The sequence below is a fragment of the Apodemus sylvaticus genome, chromosome 19, assembly GCF_947179515.1.
Source record: "Apodemus sylvaticus chromosome 19, mApoSyl1.1, whole genome shotgun sequence".
Taxonomy (NCBI): domain Eukaryota; kingdom Metazoa; phylum Chordata; class Mammalia; order Rodentia; family Muridae; genus Apodemus; species Apodemus sylvaticus.
The window spans coordinates 28045974-28063229 of record NC_067490.1 but is presented as its reverse complement, the minus strand read 5'-3'; the positions used below and the strand labels follow the sequence as shown (position 1 = coordinate 28063229).

Below are 17256 nucleotides of genomic sequence, written 5' to 3'. Positions count from 1 at the left end.
CAACCTCCCACATCCACTTATAATTTATCTGTACTTCTTAATAATATTTTTAAAATGTTTCAAGGAGCCAGCAAGATGCCGTGGCTGTTAAAGGCCCTTGTTACCAAGCCTAGCAGCCCGAGCTCAATTTCTGGGACACACATAGAGGTAGAGGAGAACTGTCAGTTTTCCACTGCCCCCCCCATGCCATGGTATCTGTACATGTACACACACACATATACACACACAATAAAAATGTTAACAAGAGTTTCAAGTGTATAGTGCTTCCTTAGAGTCATCTCTCAGATGACTCGAGTGGCTGGGCAGCGTGGATTTAAGCAGTTCGTTTCAGTGAAAGTGCCTCAGTCACTCTGTTGGGTGTTGGATTAGCTCTCTCTGAGGCAGTGAAGAGCCCACAGTCTTTGTGGCTCTCCCTGTCAGACGTCACTTCTCAGCAGCGTTCTGAAGGTCTGCCGGGCTCAGCCGTTTCACCTGGAGCTGACAGCGGTGTGTTCAGGCCGAGCCCTCTTTCTTGTGGAGGCCAAGTGGAAGGGCCAGTGTCTGCTTCCAGAATGATCTCTGAGTGAAGCAGAGGAAGACTACAGCAGCATGTCCTAAAAGGACTTCGCAGGACTCGTCTGCCTCCCTTTGGTCAGAGTGAGGTGCATGGTGAGACACACCCCAAATTAAAAGATTAGGAAAGTGGAGTTGCGCCTCTGAGATGCGGGGTGTGAAGTTGAGTGTCTGTTGAGCAGTGATATGAACAAATACGGATGGATGTGTCTGTCTTATGATGAACAAAATGTCTATTTAGAATTAGTCAGCCAAACCCAGTCAGAGTTGTAGTCAGGAGGGACAGAGACCTCCTGTCCTTCAGAGCTCATCAGGGTGACATTGGCCACAGCAGTGTCTCAAGAGCTTCTTCACATGTGTGTTAGGCGTCCTTGGCATCTGTGGGGAACACTGCGTGTTGTCTTCTGTGTTCCTCAGAGGAACTTGGTAGTACATAGTACCCTGGTGTATTTCTCGGGAGGGCGCCCTTTGTACCGTCTGTGGGCTGCCATGCACTCTGGTCTGCTCTGTGGATTTCAGCATAGCGTTCTCAGCCTATCGGTGATTGAGAAGGGCAGGAACTTCACTTAGGTACCATCTTGGTGAGGTCCCAATACAAAATAAAACATTAAAGCAATGGTTCTTAACTCAAACAGTTCTCTAATGGCCTTTTAACAGGGGTTTCATATCGGATATCCTGCATATCAGATGTTTACATTAAAACTCATAGCAGTAGCAAAATCACAGTTATAAAGTAGCAATGGAAATACTTTTATGGTTTGGGAGTCACCACACACAGGCAACTGTATTAAAGGGTTGCAGTGTTGGTAAGGTTGAGAATCACTGCATTAAAGGAATTTCTGTCTTTAGTGATAGTTTAACTACTAAATGACAAGAATCTGGTAGGGAGGAAGTTTTCCAGGGCCTGGGAGTGAGAAAGATTTAAATCAAACTTCAATTACTTTAACGGAAGTATCTCTCATGAAATAGCATTCCAGGCTAAAATGTGGCTCTGTCTAGCTTCAAGCTCTGGACCCCACCGCTTTCTCCCATGGACTTCCCTGTGAGTCACGCTTGCACCTGTGACGTGAGCAACTTTCTCCCTTTAGGCTTCCGATTTCTCACCAGGAGCCAGGCGTGCAGGGGGAGGGCTGTCCCTTCTAGTTCTATTTGTTCTCCTTGTTGCTTCTGTGCGGTTCACACCTCAGTGGGACATTCCGTAGGCTTCCCCTGATCCAAGTGGAGCGCCTGAGCGCCTTACCAACAGCTTCTGCTGCCCTGAGTTCCTATGGCTTTTCCTGCCATTCCCCCAAAATGGCTTTCTAGTACATTTTGCTGACAGGACACCTTTGTAAAATCCATCCCAGGTTGGGCTGGTCCTTCTGGGTGCTCTCTGTCAGCCCCTGGAGCGTGCCTGCATCCTAGAGCTGTCGTCTCTTTACATCTGTGGGGTTAACTCTCCTGTTACAATTAACCGTACTTTATATCAGGATCTCTCTGTTTACGTTAGCACAGGGTTTCTGTCTTTTAATTTAACTTTGGGTTATAAGTAGTTAAATAGTAGCTCTGTTCTCATAAGTTGTTCTGGGGCCAATACCTGCAAAATAGTATGGTGTCTGACAGTATTTTATCAATGTTTGGTGATGTAGCTACCGCCACCACCACCATTGTCATCTAAAAGTGACATTTCTGTCATTTGTCCACAGAATGTTTCGTCTTAACGCCCTCTCCGCGTTGGCAGAGCTAGCCGTGGGCTCCCGCTGGTACCATGGAGCGTCACAGCCCGCACAGACCAAACGAAGACTGATGTTAGTGGCATTCCTGGGGGCATCTGCGGTGACTGCAAGCACCGGCCTCCTGTGGAAGAAGTGAGTGCTACTTCTGGCTTGGTTTTGCATCAGAATTTCTTTGCTGAATCATTTGGTGTTGACGTTGGCCTCTGGAAGGAGGTTTGTCAGGTAGTCGTGCCCCCTGCAGAGCAGCAGAGTACTGACAGTCCATCAGGCTCTGCCTGCTGCCCCGCCCCTCCTGCATGTTTGCATCGCAGAGAAGCCTCGCTTTAGAAAAGGGATGTTCTCTGAAACTTCAAACTCTGGTGGCCACAGGAAACTAATCCCTGTACTCTTGTATCACCTGGTCATTTTCTTCCTTGTTGTTGAACCTTCCCTGGACAGAACAGAAAATGTGGCAAGCCACAGGCTTCAATTCTTCTGTCTCTGTCCTACTTTGTGTCTTCCATCTTGGCCACCCTGTCTTTCAGTTGCTGTCCTAACGCTGGGCTTTCTAAAGCAGTGCACTTTAGAGATCAACGCTACTGAACGAGTATGTGGGAAAGTGTGCCTATGTAAAACAAATAGTCCCGTGATTAGTAACAAATGCATAGAGTTGTGTAACCAAATCAAGAACTAGAACATCTCTACCAACCCATAATGCCCTCCACGCCAGTTAACGCCACCCACAATCCCAAGCAACTGGTGAGTTGATTTCTGTCACTTTTGATTTATATTTCTGAAATATGACATAAGTGGGGGTCATAGAAAATGATTTCTTGGAGGCAGGTTTGTGGCATAGCCTGGAATCACAGCTCTAGGGATCACAGAGACAGGAGCATTGACAGTTTGAGGGCAGCTTGTCTTTTAAAAACGCTTGTGGCAAAGTAATGACGATATATACTTGGCTGTGTCTTCGTTAACTTAGCCTGATGTATCCTTCACATCAGAAGCTGGAGTTCCCTTGCAGTCATAGTGCTCTTTCATATGGGCGGCACCGTCCGTCTGTCCATTAACCAGTTCCTTGCTTCTGCTTGTTTGTTCTCGTCGATAGAAGCCACCTTGACATCCATATGTAAACAGTCCTTTCCTTTGGCTAAATACCTAGGAATATATTTGCCAGGAAAATGTAACCTTGATTCAAAACTGCCAAACCAGGGCAGCAAGATGGCTCAGAGGGTAAAGGCTCCTGTCACCAGGCAAGGTGAGCTGAGTTTGACCCCTGGGACCCACATGGTGGGAAAGAGAGACTCCCAGAGTTGTCCCTCTGACCTCCACACTCACTGTGGTGGGTGCCTTCCCACGCATAAATAAGGGTAATCATAAAAAATAGTACTTGAAACAAAACAAAAGCCAAGCCGGTTTTCCACCGGTCTCGGCAGTGCGCCTCTGCAGTCTGGCTGGGCAGAGATCCTGTTCCCACTCGCGCTGCACACTCTGCATGGTTCAGAACACTGCATGGTTCGTTGTGTTTTGCTTTCTGCTTCCTGAACAGCTGGCCATGCCAAGCCTCTTCCCAAGTTTGTGGCTATTTCTTTGGCATCTTTTGTGAATTGTCTATTCAAATTGCCGCTAAAAATTAAATCCTTAAAAGATTTCTGTTTATGTGTACGTGTGTATATTTGTGTGAGGGTATGTATACATGTGTGAGGGAATCTGCAGAGGCAGAAGAGGACATTGGGTCCCCTGGTGCTGGAGTTACAGGTGCTTCTGAGCCCCAGACATGAGTCCTGGGAACTGAATAGTATTGCTTTGATAACATTCAACTACTTAAAAAATGTAGAATAGGTTTCCTAACACAAGTGAAAAAATAAAACTTCATTTTAAAATGGAAAAAAAAAATGTAGAAAGCATCCCCCTCCTCATACTCAGAAGACTGACGCAAGTCAGGTGGCGGTGGCGCACACCTGTAATCCCAGCTCTCGGGAGACAGAGGCAGGCGGATCTCTGTGAGTTCGAGGACAGCCTTCTCTACACAGGGAGTTCCAGGACAGCCAGGGCTAGAGAGACGGATCCTGTCTCAAAACAACAAAAGAGAAAATGCAGCCTTTGTCTTCAGTTGTCTACTTGCTGGTAGTTCACCAGCCTCTGACGGACGGCTCTAACCCGAGACCTCACAAAACAAACCAAAAAGATCTGAATGTAGGAAGGAATCTTCTAGTGGGGGATTGACAGCAGTGTGAGGGGTATAAGAACAGACATGAAAATAGGGAAACATACTATTACAGGGTATGAAATTGTCAGAGTTGTATGTGTGCGCGCGCGCGCGCGCGTGTGTGTGTGTGTGTGTGTGTGTGTGTGTGTGTGTGTGTCATTCTGTCTGTGTGTCTGCTGGTCTGTCTGGCTGTGACAGTCAAAGGACAGCTGGCTAGAGTTTGTTCTTTACTCATTCTATGGGCTTGAACTGAAGCCATCAGGGTTGGTGGCATCAGGGTTGGCAGCATCAGGGTTGGTGCCATATTGACAGCCTGAGAAATCCGGAGAGACATTTCGCATCTCCCCAGTGGTTGCCACCCTGCTCTCTGTTCCTTTCGTTACCCCACATTTCTTTCTCATTTTACTTTCTTCCCCACTTAAATTTTCCTTTCTTTGTAACTGGAGCCTTTCGTGCAGTGCCCACATTGCCGATGCAATGGCTGGTGCCTTATGTCTTTACTTGAGCACGACTTTACTTAAAAAGACAAAAACAAGGTTGGAACTGGCATGCAGGATTCACGGTGACCCACGGTGAGAACCTTGGTGTTCTAAATCAAGAGAAGCTAGTTAGGCATAATAATGTTTCAAAATGTGCTTCTGGAAACTAATTGAAACAAATCTGATCTGCCTGTGGATTTACTCTTGAGGTTGAGTTCCTGTCTCTAACCCTGAAGCTGTCTCCACCTGGCAACTGCTCACAAAGGAAAAATGACTTTCTCCAGGGGAGTTTCATTCATTATGTGAGCCACACTTAAGGGCAAGCCCCTACCCAAGCTTATCTGTGTTTTATTTCCAATTTTGTGTTTTTTATGGTGTGTGTGTGTTTGTTTGTATGTCTGTGTTTCTCTGCTTTTTCTTTGTTGTTTGTTTTGATTTTTTTCTATTTGCCTGTTAGTTTTCTAAAGCAAGAGAAAAAGGTGTTGAGTTGGAAGGTGGGAGATGAGATGAGGGAGGAGATGAGGGAGGGAAACCAAGATCAGAACAGTTTACATTGAGCTGGGTGTGGTGGTGCACACCTTTAATCTCAACACTTGGGAGGCAAAGGTATGTAGATCTCTGTGAGTTGAGGCCTACTTGGTCTACATAGTAAGTTCCAGGATAGCTAGGGCTATGTAGAAAGACCTTGTCTCAGAAAACCAAAAAAAAAAAAAAAAAAAAAAGAATATAATAATGTTTGAAAAATACTATTTTTAATAAACAAGAATCTGAGAAAAAGGCTCTTCCATTATTCTAGTATACTAATAGCAGCGTATTTTCCTCTCCCTCCTCCCCTCCCTCCTCATTCCCCTCCATCTCTGGGTGCTCCTTCATCAGTCACACACATTCTGTGCTGTCTTTGTAAAAGGTACTGACAGACCTAGAAGAATAAGGGGGGAGCATCTTTGGGGTGTTTTGATTTGTCTGATTTGGGTTTTTGCGATGGACCTCACTGTGTAGCCCTGGCTGGCCCAGCACTTGCTGTGTAGATCAGGCTGCTCTGGGGATGTGCTGTGAGCGCCGAGATCACAGGTGTAAGTGCCACACCCAGCACAGTTGATTGTTTGGGTTTTATCAGTGGGTGTAGGGAGTCAGTCAGTGGGTAAATAATCATACCGTCGTGAAGAGCTCACACAAAACAGAAAGCCAACAGTGGAAGGAAGGGCATCTGCCATCTTCCAGGGAAGTGAGGAACTGACTGGAGAATCCCGGACCAGCTAGCCTGGAGTTGTTCATAGCCACAAGCAGCAGAGAGACCTGTTCAAAGGGGTGGGAGATGAAGAGAAGCATCTGAGGTCATCCTCCGACCAGCACACGCTAGCCTGGCACATGCATGCTTGCACTTCTCCATTCTACACACATATCACATACACATATGTACACACAAATACACATGCACACATACATACATACACATGCACACACACATGCATACACATGCACACACACATGCATACTCACACATACACAGACACAAATACAGAGAGAAAGACGTTTTATTACTTGTTTTTTATTTGTGTTTATTTTATTTCTATTTTTATTACTATAAACAGTGCATAGCTTTTCTCATATTAGTCATTTAAAAACATTTTAGTCATATTAAATATATTCTCATTGTGAATTAGGGCTCTTGTAAGAATGAAATGGTGTGCTTATTAGAAAGAATGAAATGATGTACTCATTGGAAAGTAAACATGAGATGAGATCCCAGAGCTAGGGAGACGGCACCGAGGCCGAGAGCAGATCCAGACCCAGCTTCAGTTCTCAGTAACCACATGGCTGCTAACAATAGTCCAGGGCGTCCAGTGATCTCTGCTGACACTACACACTACACACACACACACACACACACACACACACACACACGCACGCACACGCACACGATGCACAGACATGCATTCAGGAAAACACTCATATACATAAAAGTCAATAAATCTCAAAACAATTCAAAGCCGATATTCCCACGGAACGGGAATGAGCATGAAATGGTGCAGCCATTGAAGAGCAGCTTCCTGTCGCCCCCCACTGCCCGGCTCAGACCACCACAGCCTGGCACCCCATTACTCACCATGCCACAGCCCTCACCTGCCCTGCGCACTAAGCTCCATGACTCTTGGAAACGCAGTTGTATAGTATTTGCCTTTTGTGCCTAACCTGTTTTACTTAGCAGGCTGCTGCTTCTGCCTCATGCGCGTGTACGTGACATACGTGATTGGTGCTCTGCTGAGCTGTGTGTGAGTCTTGTTAGCGTTGTAGAGCCTTGTGCTTAACCCAGGTTTCTTCTCTGCACCGCCAGGGCTCACGCAGAATCTCCACCATGCGTCAACAGCAAGAGGACTGACACCGGAGATAAAGGGAAAACCAAAGATGACGGCGAAGTGTCCAGCCACGAAGGAAGGGCTGCAGACGCTGCGGCCGAGCCTCAACCTGAGGAGAAGAAGAAGAAGCGTTCTGGATTCAGAGACAGAAAAGTATGGAGCAGAGTTTTGCTAGTGAAGCAGAGCTGTGTCCTAGAGGGGAGTCACCCTGCCCGTCTCCTAGTTTCAGAAGGGTCACAGTCTCTCCTGAGCTTCTCACCTCTTTATTATTGGTGTAAAACCAAAGGGGCCTTATGTTGTGTGGCAGACTTTTCCTGGGGAGTCACAACACACGTGCGCACGTGTGTACACATACACACACACACACACACACACATTCATCCCACAGCAGACTAAAGTACTGGTCCCACCAAAGGCTAACTTGGTGAACTAGTGTGTTTTACTGGGGTGATTTATAGGATCATGAGTGAGGAGTTTTTCACAGGAGTAGAAATGAATCAAAACTCACCCAGCACAGGCCCAGCTCTCAAAGGCTGGGAACCTGGAACACACTGCCCAGCCTGCGGGCAGCTCAGCAAGTTGGAGAACTTCCTTTCTAGGTGCCTCCGGTGGTCTGACCCTCTGCCTGGCAGCCTACCCTGTTGTTGTTCCCCGCAGGCCACAGGGCTTTCTTCTTTACAGCTTCTGTGACAGTCTGACAGCGACTCCTGGCAGGCTTCAGTGTTTGCTCTCGGAAGGGAGGAGCCGGGTGAATCTGGTCAGTTTCTGGGACTTCCTGGAGCTCTTTTGAGTTGCTTACCTTCTGTCTTCAGGAGTTTTCCTACCAGGTGGAAGGTTTCTATCTCAGCTACTATACAAGGTGGAGTCAAAGGGACGTGAACAGTGTTGAGGGTTCTTCTTCAGGGTGAATACATTTTTTGTTCTTTCAGTTCAAATAGTAAGCTGATTCGTGCTTTCTGGCCTTTCCTTTTGGTTTGGTTTGGTTTGGTTTGATATGGTCTATTCTTCCAAGACAGGGTTTCTCTATGTAGTTCTGACTGTCTTGGAAATTTGCACTGTAGACCAGGCTGGTCTTGAACTCACAGAGATACACCAGCCTCAGCCTCTGGAGTGCTAGGATCAACGTTCCCAGCCACACCTGGCTATGGGTCTTCTTAATGCCTAGCATTATCATAAATGGGGCTGGAGAGATGGGCTCAGTGGTTAAGAGCGCTCAGTGCTCTTCCAAAGGTCCTGAGTTCAATTCCCAGCAACCACATGGTGGCTCACAACCATCTGTAATGGGGTCTGATGCCCCCTTCTGCTGAGTCTGAAGATGGCTGCAGTATAGTCACATACATAAATTTTTTAAAAAGTTAAAAAAACATTATCATAGATATACTGAATTTGTGATGTTTCTGGTTTGCTATGTCAAAACACACCATTAAAGCAAAAAGTAAAGGGAGAATAATATTTGTGGGGAACATACAATTCCCAGAAAGCAAATAGTTGTAGACAGTGTAAACTATGATCACAGCCTCCCGGCACTGCAGCCTTACCTCAGAAAAGTTTCAGTTCTGCTATAATAATGCCCGTGATGTGAGACACTGGACTCTGGGTCTCAATGACACTCAGAAGGGTTGTTTCTTAGACAGCTTGCTTGTCAGGCTTGAAATTCTCAGTTGCTCTGAGCTGCAGAAATGCAGATGCTATAGCAGGTCAGGTTATTTCTCTTGTGCTGTGTCATGTGTAAGAGTCACTTCTTTGAGAAGTTCGGAACGTTTCAGATGAAATCATACACGTAGCGTCTCAGCTTCTACATCCATTTGTGACTGGGGTGAATCTGAACAAAAGTTACGTGTCACCGATCCGCTGAGCTCTGTGACCTCAAAGCTCAGGGCTGCCTTGAGCTGCCAGTGTCATTTATACACTTCCGCTTTGGAAACAGTCAAAATCAAAGCAACATTTATTAAGCTGCCTCCTGCATCGCAGTGACACTGCAACTTCCAGAGCGATTTATTAATTTGTAACTCCTGACACTATAAAACCGAAGCTATGTCAGGAACAGTTCTTATTCTTCCCTAGGCGCAGAGGAGGAGCCGTGTCCCCTCCCTCTCTTCAGAGGCGCTAATTGCGCATGTCATTCCCCAGAGTCCTCTCATTCTAGCGTTTCTGTTCTGTTGGCTTTTTTATTCTCTTAAGTGACATAAACATGGTAAGATTTCTTCTGTCTATAATTTAATAATCATAGCCACAGTTTACTAATACTAATTTTATTTTTTAGTATTTTAGTTTTTTAATCAGAAAATATACAGTCTATAAAAGCAAAAATTACAAAGTACACACAAATATATTTAATAAATAAAACCAAAAATTTTACTGAATACGTCTTTAAAAAAAAAAAGACCAGACCCGGCTCTTCCAGTCAAGGCCCTTGCTGCAAGCTTGGTGACCTGAGTTTGATCTCTGGAACCTAACCCAAACGGTGGAAGGAAAGAATCACCTTCCTCTAGTCAGCCTCAGACCTCCATACGTGTACACACACACACACACAGAGAGAATTTGGAGAAATACTGTGTGATAAGCTACATTTTTTTAAGTTGTAAGCTTTTAAAAACCATCTCTACTCTTCTGAGTTCAAGAGTTTGCATCATTTTTTTAAAGATCCAGAAGAGGGCATCAGATCTCATTACGGATGGTCGTGAGCCACCATGTGGTTGCTGGGATTTGAACTCAGGACCTTCAGAAGAGCAGTCCGTGCTCTTAACCGCTGAGCCCCCAGTCTCTCCAGCCCAGAGTTTGAATCATTTTTGAAAGAGATCATATCTCCCCAGAGCTCCCGCGTGTCTCCCGGGTGTGGTGTGCAGCAGCCGTGTTTCCCAGGCAGTTGCGTTTTACTCTAACCAAGTTCTTTCTTCCTTGGCCACAGTCTCACATGTAGCTTCTGTCCACGCCCTTCCTTCTGCTTTTCACGTGATGTCTGGATTTTGGTCAAACTGCTTCTCTACAAAACAAAATATATATGCAGGGTGCCACAAGTGGATTGGACTTTTTCTGTGTGTTTTATTTTTGCCTTTTTGTCAATGAGCCTCCTGCCTCCTCTCCCTGAATGCTACGGTTACATGTATTCCATGCCCGATACAGCAGAGGTCTTTATAGTAACTGCTTCCTTTTGTTTTGGGGAAAGTCTAGAAAGCTCAGCAGCGTGCTTGTTTAGACTTTGCATTTTTAGACAGGCAATGAAGCCATTAATTTTGGACCTGGGACATTGCCCCCCACCCCCCACCCCAGGGACAGTGTAGCTCATTTTCCATCACTGTAATGGTCCTGACAGCTGTCTAGTTACTCGGTCTTCTGCATTAACCTCTGTGAAGGTGAGGACGGTGTAAGTTTTACCTCAGACCAGATGTCCCAGCCTGGTCTTCCACCCCTCGGGAAGCCTTAGGGAAACCCTAGCTTATGTCATCACAAGGCAGACAGATGTCAACAGGCTCAGAGGCGTCTGGGTCACGTGCAGCTGAGCGAAGTCTCCCCACCCCCTGAAGAGGCAGGAGCGGTTTTCACCCCACTCAGGGCAGCAGCCTCCTAGTGGGGCCTTCCCCTCACTGGCAGCTTTCTCCTCAGGCTAGGCCAGCAGTTGGTCTGCTTCCCTGTCAGCCATTTTACACAGCTGGGTAGTTATCTGGCCGTGCAGGGCCTGGAGGGCCTAATGATCAGGCACTTTGAGCTTGTTAGATGGGTGAGTTCCATATGCTACAGCTAAACGAGTGTTCAGGCCAGCAGGAACCGAGGGACTGACCGGGTTCCTGGCCTTTTGATCTGCAGCAGGAGGACGGCCATCTTTCACCGTAGTGGGCAGTGGGAGAGTGAGCTCGTCCACCTCTGTCACCTGGATCAAGTGTTCATCATGAATCGTGACTGTTTCATCTTGCTGTTTAAGTGCTAGCCCTCCCCACACCCACGTGGATGCTAAGGACTGAACTTAGGACCTCACCCTCCTTCCTCCACCTCCAGGTGCTGAGATTAGAGGCGGGCTTCAGCATACCTGGACTCTTTCATTTATTACTTTGAGTATTTTATGGAAAAACCATCCCTCGTCTGTCTGGGTTTAAGTTCTTTCTGGCTACCCGTCGGTATAGTTCACATAGGAAAAACAATCCCCAGGTTTGATCCAGTTATATTCATTTTATGGAAGATACATCTTAGCATAAAGATGCCTAAAAAATTTGATAAATGGCAGTGAATTATTACAATTTCCTCAGTAAATCTTTGAACATCCCACAGTCCCTCCGAGCAGCCATCAGCCCAATCTTGGCTCTCTTGGATTCTGTGTCTTGAATCCCATCTGCAGTGGTTTGGTGAAATCACTGAGCCACTAGAAGGAAGAGACTGCCGTGCGGAAAGGTCTCCAGAAGATGCTAAGCTAGAAAAGGCAGCAGGCGTGCACTGAGCTGCCATGGCGTTCATACTGAATTCTGCCAATGTGCATCTGTAACAGCTTCAGTGCATCTGTTAGTTTTCTGGACCTATTGTTTCAGAACAACTTTGTAACCACACAGAGCCATTGGTTTGTGTTTACAGTACAGCTGCTGAGTGGTGAGGAAAGCCTTTATCCTGGTACCCAGGGAGGCGGATCTCCAAGTTCCAATCTGACCAGGGATACAGCATGGGGCCCTGCCTCAAACAAAAGACAAACAAGGCACTGTAACAGAATGTCTGTACGCAGATCGAGGTCCGATGCGTAGCCTTCTGCATGATTGAATCTGCAACCGTCCAGAAAGCTGACCCTCAAGCTTGAAACCCAGCACTTTGACTTTACTCTTCTACCTGAATATGGCTGATTTTAGTTCACAGAAGCCTCCTGCCCTAAACGTTCTGAGCCCCTCTCTCCCACTCTCCTCTTCTTTTACCCCTGTCTTTAGAGCACAACAAATATAAATGAGCCACAGAAAGATTACTCCTTCTTCTCTAGCCGACGTCACCAGCAAGTAGGCGTAGTCTGAAGTTCAGCGCCTTTGCTGTGAGACCCTGCAGGCCTCAAGGCTGCACAGGGATTGCATAGCTCTGGCTGTATTTACTCATGCTCGGTCTTTTAGTCTGCAGTGAAATCTCAGATTTGAGACTTTTTTTTTTCTAAATTTATTTTACATACATGAGTGTTTGCCTGAATGTATGCCTGAGCACCGTGTCCACAGAAGAGGGCATCAGGTCCCCTGGAACTAGAGTTACAGAGCAGAAGCCACGTTGTGGGTGCTGGGAACTAAACCCTAGTTGTTTGGAAGAGCACACAGTGCTCTTAACCTCAGAGCCATCTCTTCAGCTCCCTAAAAATCTCAGATCTTAATGCAAGTTATTCCCAGAGTCCTGTCATGTGAGTCATAAATTGGCAGTTCTCAGTTACTAAAACCACATTTGGTGGTAGAACTAAGACCATTATAAAATAGCTGCGGCCAGCAACCTCAAAATCTATTCAGGGCTGGCATCTAGGTAATTGCTGTGATAATTGGACAGGTTTAACATATTGATAATTTAAAAACTATTACCTGCTTTATAGACACAGAACTAATGAGTTTTTAGGTTTTATTGCATTGACACATTTTTATAAGACACTATTTAGTATTGGCAGTTTATAAAACTCAGGAATGGGGGACTGGGGATATAACTCATTTGGTGGGTGTTCTCCTGTGTTTCTTGGCACTGGGAATGCTCCCTGGAGCTTTATAAAGTGCTAGGTAAGGTAGTGTTCACTGTAATGCCTGCATTTGGGAATTGAAGGCAAAAGGATCCAGAGTTCAAGGTCTTTCTCATCTACTGAGACTTTGAGGCCAGCTGCCATACTTGACGTCCTGTCTCAAAATAATGATAATTATAATGAGGAGGAGGAGGAGAACTAGTAGTAGTAGTAGTAGTAGTAGTAGTAGTAGTCATAGTCGTCATAGTCGTCATAGTCGAATACCATTCAGTACTAGAGACCTTTTCCCCAAAGCACTATAGTTGGTATAGTGCATTGTGTGCTCTGTAGGAGAGCGAGCTGTCACAGTGTTGTGACAGACCTTTGAGTTAGATGTCACTATTTGTGGTTGTCACTTGTACAAACACTTGTGCTCTGCCCTCTGATTCTTTCTAGTTGGGTTCCTTGTAAAGGTTTTCTGGGAATTTGCCTAAAAATACCATCGGAGTGCTTCAGACCTATCATAGCTGAGCTTCCTTGATACACAATTTTATTTTTCCATGTTAGTTCATCTATTTTGCCTTACAAGGGCTGCTAACCATCCAAACCTGTGAAATTTCAACTCTGTTTTCTCTTAGTATTCAGGCAATTCCATAGAAAGTAAATCCCTTTTTAAAACTTGGTATTTAAGAGCCTGTAGGTTACTGTATGCAGCAGTTCCCTGTTACTGTGGCTTTTGAATGTTTTTAAGTTTTTCTGGCTTTTAGTAACTAGAAAATTATTTTTTTGAAGAGCTCTAACAAAGTTCTGTGAACTTTCCTTCAACTAGGGTGTGAATAATATCATGCAAGAAAGAAATGTAAAAATGTTTGAAATTGAGCTTATTTAATATAAAAAAATCCAACTACAAAGAGATAATTGACTGATTTCAAAAATAAGACAACCTCTCTAGAGAATGGATGATTTGGCCTTGTGCATAGCTCAAAATACCAACAGCCTCCAACTTCCGCATTGCAGGTGATGGAGTATGAGAACAGGATCCGCGCCTACTCCACACCAGACAAAATCTTCCGGTATTTTGCCACCTTGAAGGTAATCAACGAACCTGGTGAAACGGAAGTGTTCATGACTCCACAGGACTTCGTGCGCTCCATAACACCCAATGAGAAGCAGCCAGAACGTGAGTTGCTAGCGTGGAAAACAGGCTTAGGATAACTGCTATGGCTTCAACTGCTCCCTTCTGAGCACCTAGTAATGTTCACAGGTCCAGGCAGTAATTAAAATCACCATTTGACTGTTGAATGGTTGGAATCAGGCTCAACTTCCAGTGTAGATGTCTCATTTAGGGGAACTAGCCGAGATAAACGACATGTGGAAATGTCTTAGTTTTACTGCTATAAAGAGACACCATGACCTAGACAACTCTTATAAGGACATGTAACTGGGGCTGGCTTACAAGTTCAGAGGGTCAGTCCATTATCAAGGTGGGAACATGGCAGCATCCAGGCAGGCATGGTGCAGGAGGAGCTGAGAGTTCTACATCTTCACCTGAAGGTCTCTACAAGAAGACTAACTCTTTTGCACTGAGTGGAGCTTCAAAGCCCACATGCACATTGACACTTCCTCCAGTGAGGCCACACCCACTCAAACAAGGCCACACCTCCCAACAGTACTACTCCCTGGGCCAAGTGTATTCAAACCACCACAGGAAACACACAGCATCCCAGTAAACGATTAAGGGTGCCTTTAGGACATACGGTGAGGGTGATGGCTGAGCAGGGTGCTCCAAGCCTCAGACGCTCTCTTTGAACAACCACTCATGAGATGTCAAGACTTGGTGTTCCTGTGACCCACAGTCTCATCAACAAACTAGCAGAGGCGTGCTTACTATACAGTGAGTGTGCTAGGTGTTGGTGACAGCACGGTGCTGGTTTTCCAGCTCAGCAGCAGCCAGCCATAGGACAGCATCCCTGACAGCGTGGCTGATGGCCTGGGAGGGAAGGGAGGAGGAGGCCGGCACAGATGTGGTTCTCAAATGTTAGCCTGTGCATTCTGACTTACACAGAGCTTTTCCGTTCTTCTGGCTCCGGCATTTAAGTAGAACAGAAACTGCAGGAGGACGTGACCAAGCATGTAATTTCTGTACAGATGCTTTGGGGAGGTCACTGGAGGACTGATGGCTGCAGTCTTTAACAGCAGCTGAAGCTGGGGGAAGACAGAATCTGATTTGGATGTCAGTATGACACTGAGTGGGTGATCCCAGATTTGACTGCTTGTGAATTTCAGTCAGAACCCTAGTGCACAGAAAATACTGGATAAAATCACCAGTGGGCTGTGTGTATGGGATGCACAGGAAACACAAATGTATTTGACACAGTTGCACCTTCCTCCTCTCCTCTCTGTTGAGCCGCCAAAGTTCTGCTTTGCACACTGGCTTAAGGACGGGCTAAGAAGGGAGCCTGGCTGTGTGAGGGAGCAGAGAGCCGAGTGCATGCCCTCACCTGGGCTTCCTGCCCGCTCTCTCACCTTCGTCCTCCCACACTGATCCCCTGCCTCATAGCAAGGCTGCGCGAGGCATCATTTACCTGTGGAAGAACGCAGGCCTTGTACTGCAGAATTTCTCTCCTCTGCCTTTCAGTGGTTGTCCAGTGTGTCATCTAAAGGGCACTCCCAAATAACTGTGAGTGTTGAAATTAGAAGGATGTATTTTATTGTACCTCAAATGTTCCTTTATTTCCCAATAGGTTCTTACATATTCATAGTTGCTTTCTGCTTCCAAAGGAGTTTTATAAGATATACCAAGCTTGTCATTAATTGCATTAACTTTAGATGTAGATCCTTTTTAAATATTTATATTTATTTATTTATATAATGAGGTTATCCATACCAAAAGATAGCTTCAGGGAGTTGGTCCTCAGTTTCTACCACGTGGGTCCTGGGGATCAAACTCATGTGGCCAGGCCGAGTGACCAGCACCTCTAACCACTGAGCTCTCCAAACCAAAATTTAGATCCTTTTGAGCTTGCTTTGGCAGCTTGTTTTGTGACACGGGAGGGAAGAAAGCCGAGCACGATTGTATGCAGAAGAAAGACGCTTGCAAATATATATATATATTCCCGTATTTTTTATGATAGCAAAACATTTTTATGCCAGTAAGGCAGTTACCATTCAAATAAAAATCTCATCTCTATCAGTGATGTTAAAGAATATAATTTGCCTCCAGTGTGACAAAGAAAATGAACCAACACTTTTAAGGCAGGCCATGGAAGATTGTTCCCTCACTGAAGGGATATTATGTTTATTCCTTTGAAAACAATTATATTTTCCGGTTGCCTTCATACACGCCAGTATTTGACTCTGTAGTCATTCACTGTTTGCTTATTTGGTTTTATGACGGTGGTAACTGAATGCAAGGCTTTCTGTACACAGCACATGCACTCTTTAATTATGGAAAGATGTCCTACACACTGAATAGTTACTGGGAGCGCAGTACAATGAGCACCCTTCTCATTTTCACAGAAAGCTGGAAGTGCTTTTCTTATGAGAATCAGAAGGGAGAATTCTGATACCGTGAAATCAGACCTAACTGGAAACTGACTTCACTTTCATTTGCTCGTTAGCAAGAATTCATTAGCAAGGATGTTGATTCAGCAAAATAAAACATGCTGCTCCCGTGTGAGGTGAAGAGTAGAGGCTTCAAGCCAGTTGGTGGTGGAGCATGCCTTTGATCCCAGCACTTGGGAGACAGACGATCTCTGTGAGTTCGAGGCCAGCTTGAACTACAAAGCAAGTTTTAGGACAGCCAGGGTTCCACAGAAAAACTCCATCTCAGATCTGCCTGCTTCCCCTCACACACATATACACACACAGAGCGGGGTGGGAGGGATTCTTCGGGGCAGCTACAGGTACATAGTGAAACTTTGGCTCAAAATATACAACAAAGACTGATGCAACCCCAGTTACCAGTAAGGAAACAGGCCCCGAGAAGGGAGTTGCTGGAGTCACCTGCCTCCGCGTGTATCAGAGCCGCTACCCAGGTCACCTAGTTCTGGCCTATGGAGAAAGAGCTTTGTCACCCACGGGGTGGAAACTGGCTTCACTTTCATTTGCCCGTTAGCAAGAATTCATTAGCAAGGATGTTGATTCAGCAAAATAAAACACGCTGCTCCCGAGAGGTGAAGGGTAGAGGCAGTAGATTTCTCTTGCTTAGATGTCTGTCTGCAGCTGGCCTCCAGCCAGCCGGGCCCATTTCAGCTGTGTTCTGTCATGACTTCACACGTGCTATATCCCAGGATATCCAGAGGGTCTAAATCTG

General features: G+C 45.7%; 1 protein-coding gene across 2 annotated transcripts in view; it reads left to right on the top strand.

Moving 5' to 3' along the window:
• Nucleotides 1-17256, top strand: part of Micu1 (mitochondrial calcium uptake 1) — a 145360-nt gene that overhangs the window by 20060 nt on the left and 108044 nt on the right. For both annotated transcript variants that reach the window (XM_052164221.1, XM_052164220.1), the window contains exons 2-4: nt 2238-2399; nt 7270-7444; nt 13959-14121. In XM_052164221.1, coding sequence (XP_052020181.1) covers nt 2239-2399; nt 7270-7444; nt 13959-14121 — 499 coding nt within the window. In that variant the 5' untranslated portion in view covers nt 2238. The remainder of the gene's footprint in view (nt 1-2237; nt 2400-7269; nt 7445-13958; nt 14122-17256) is intronic.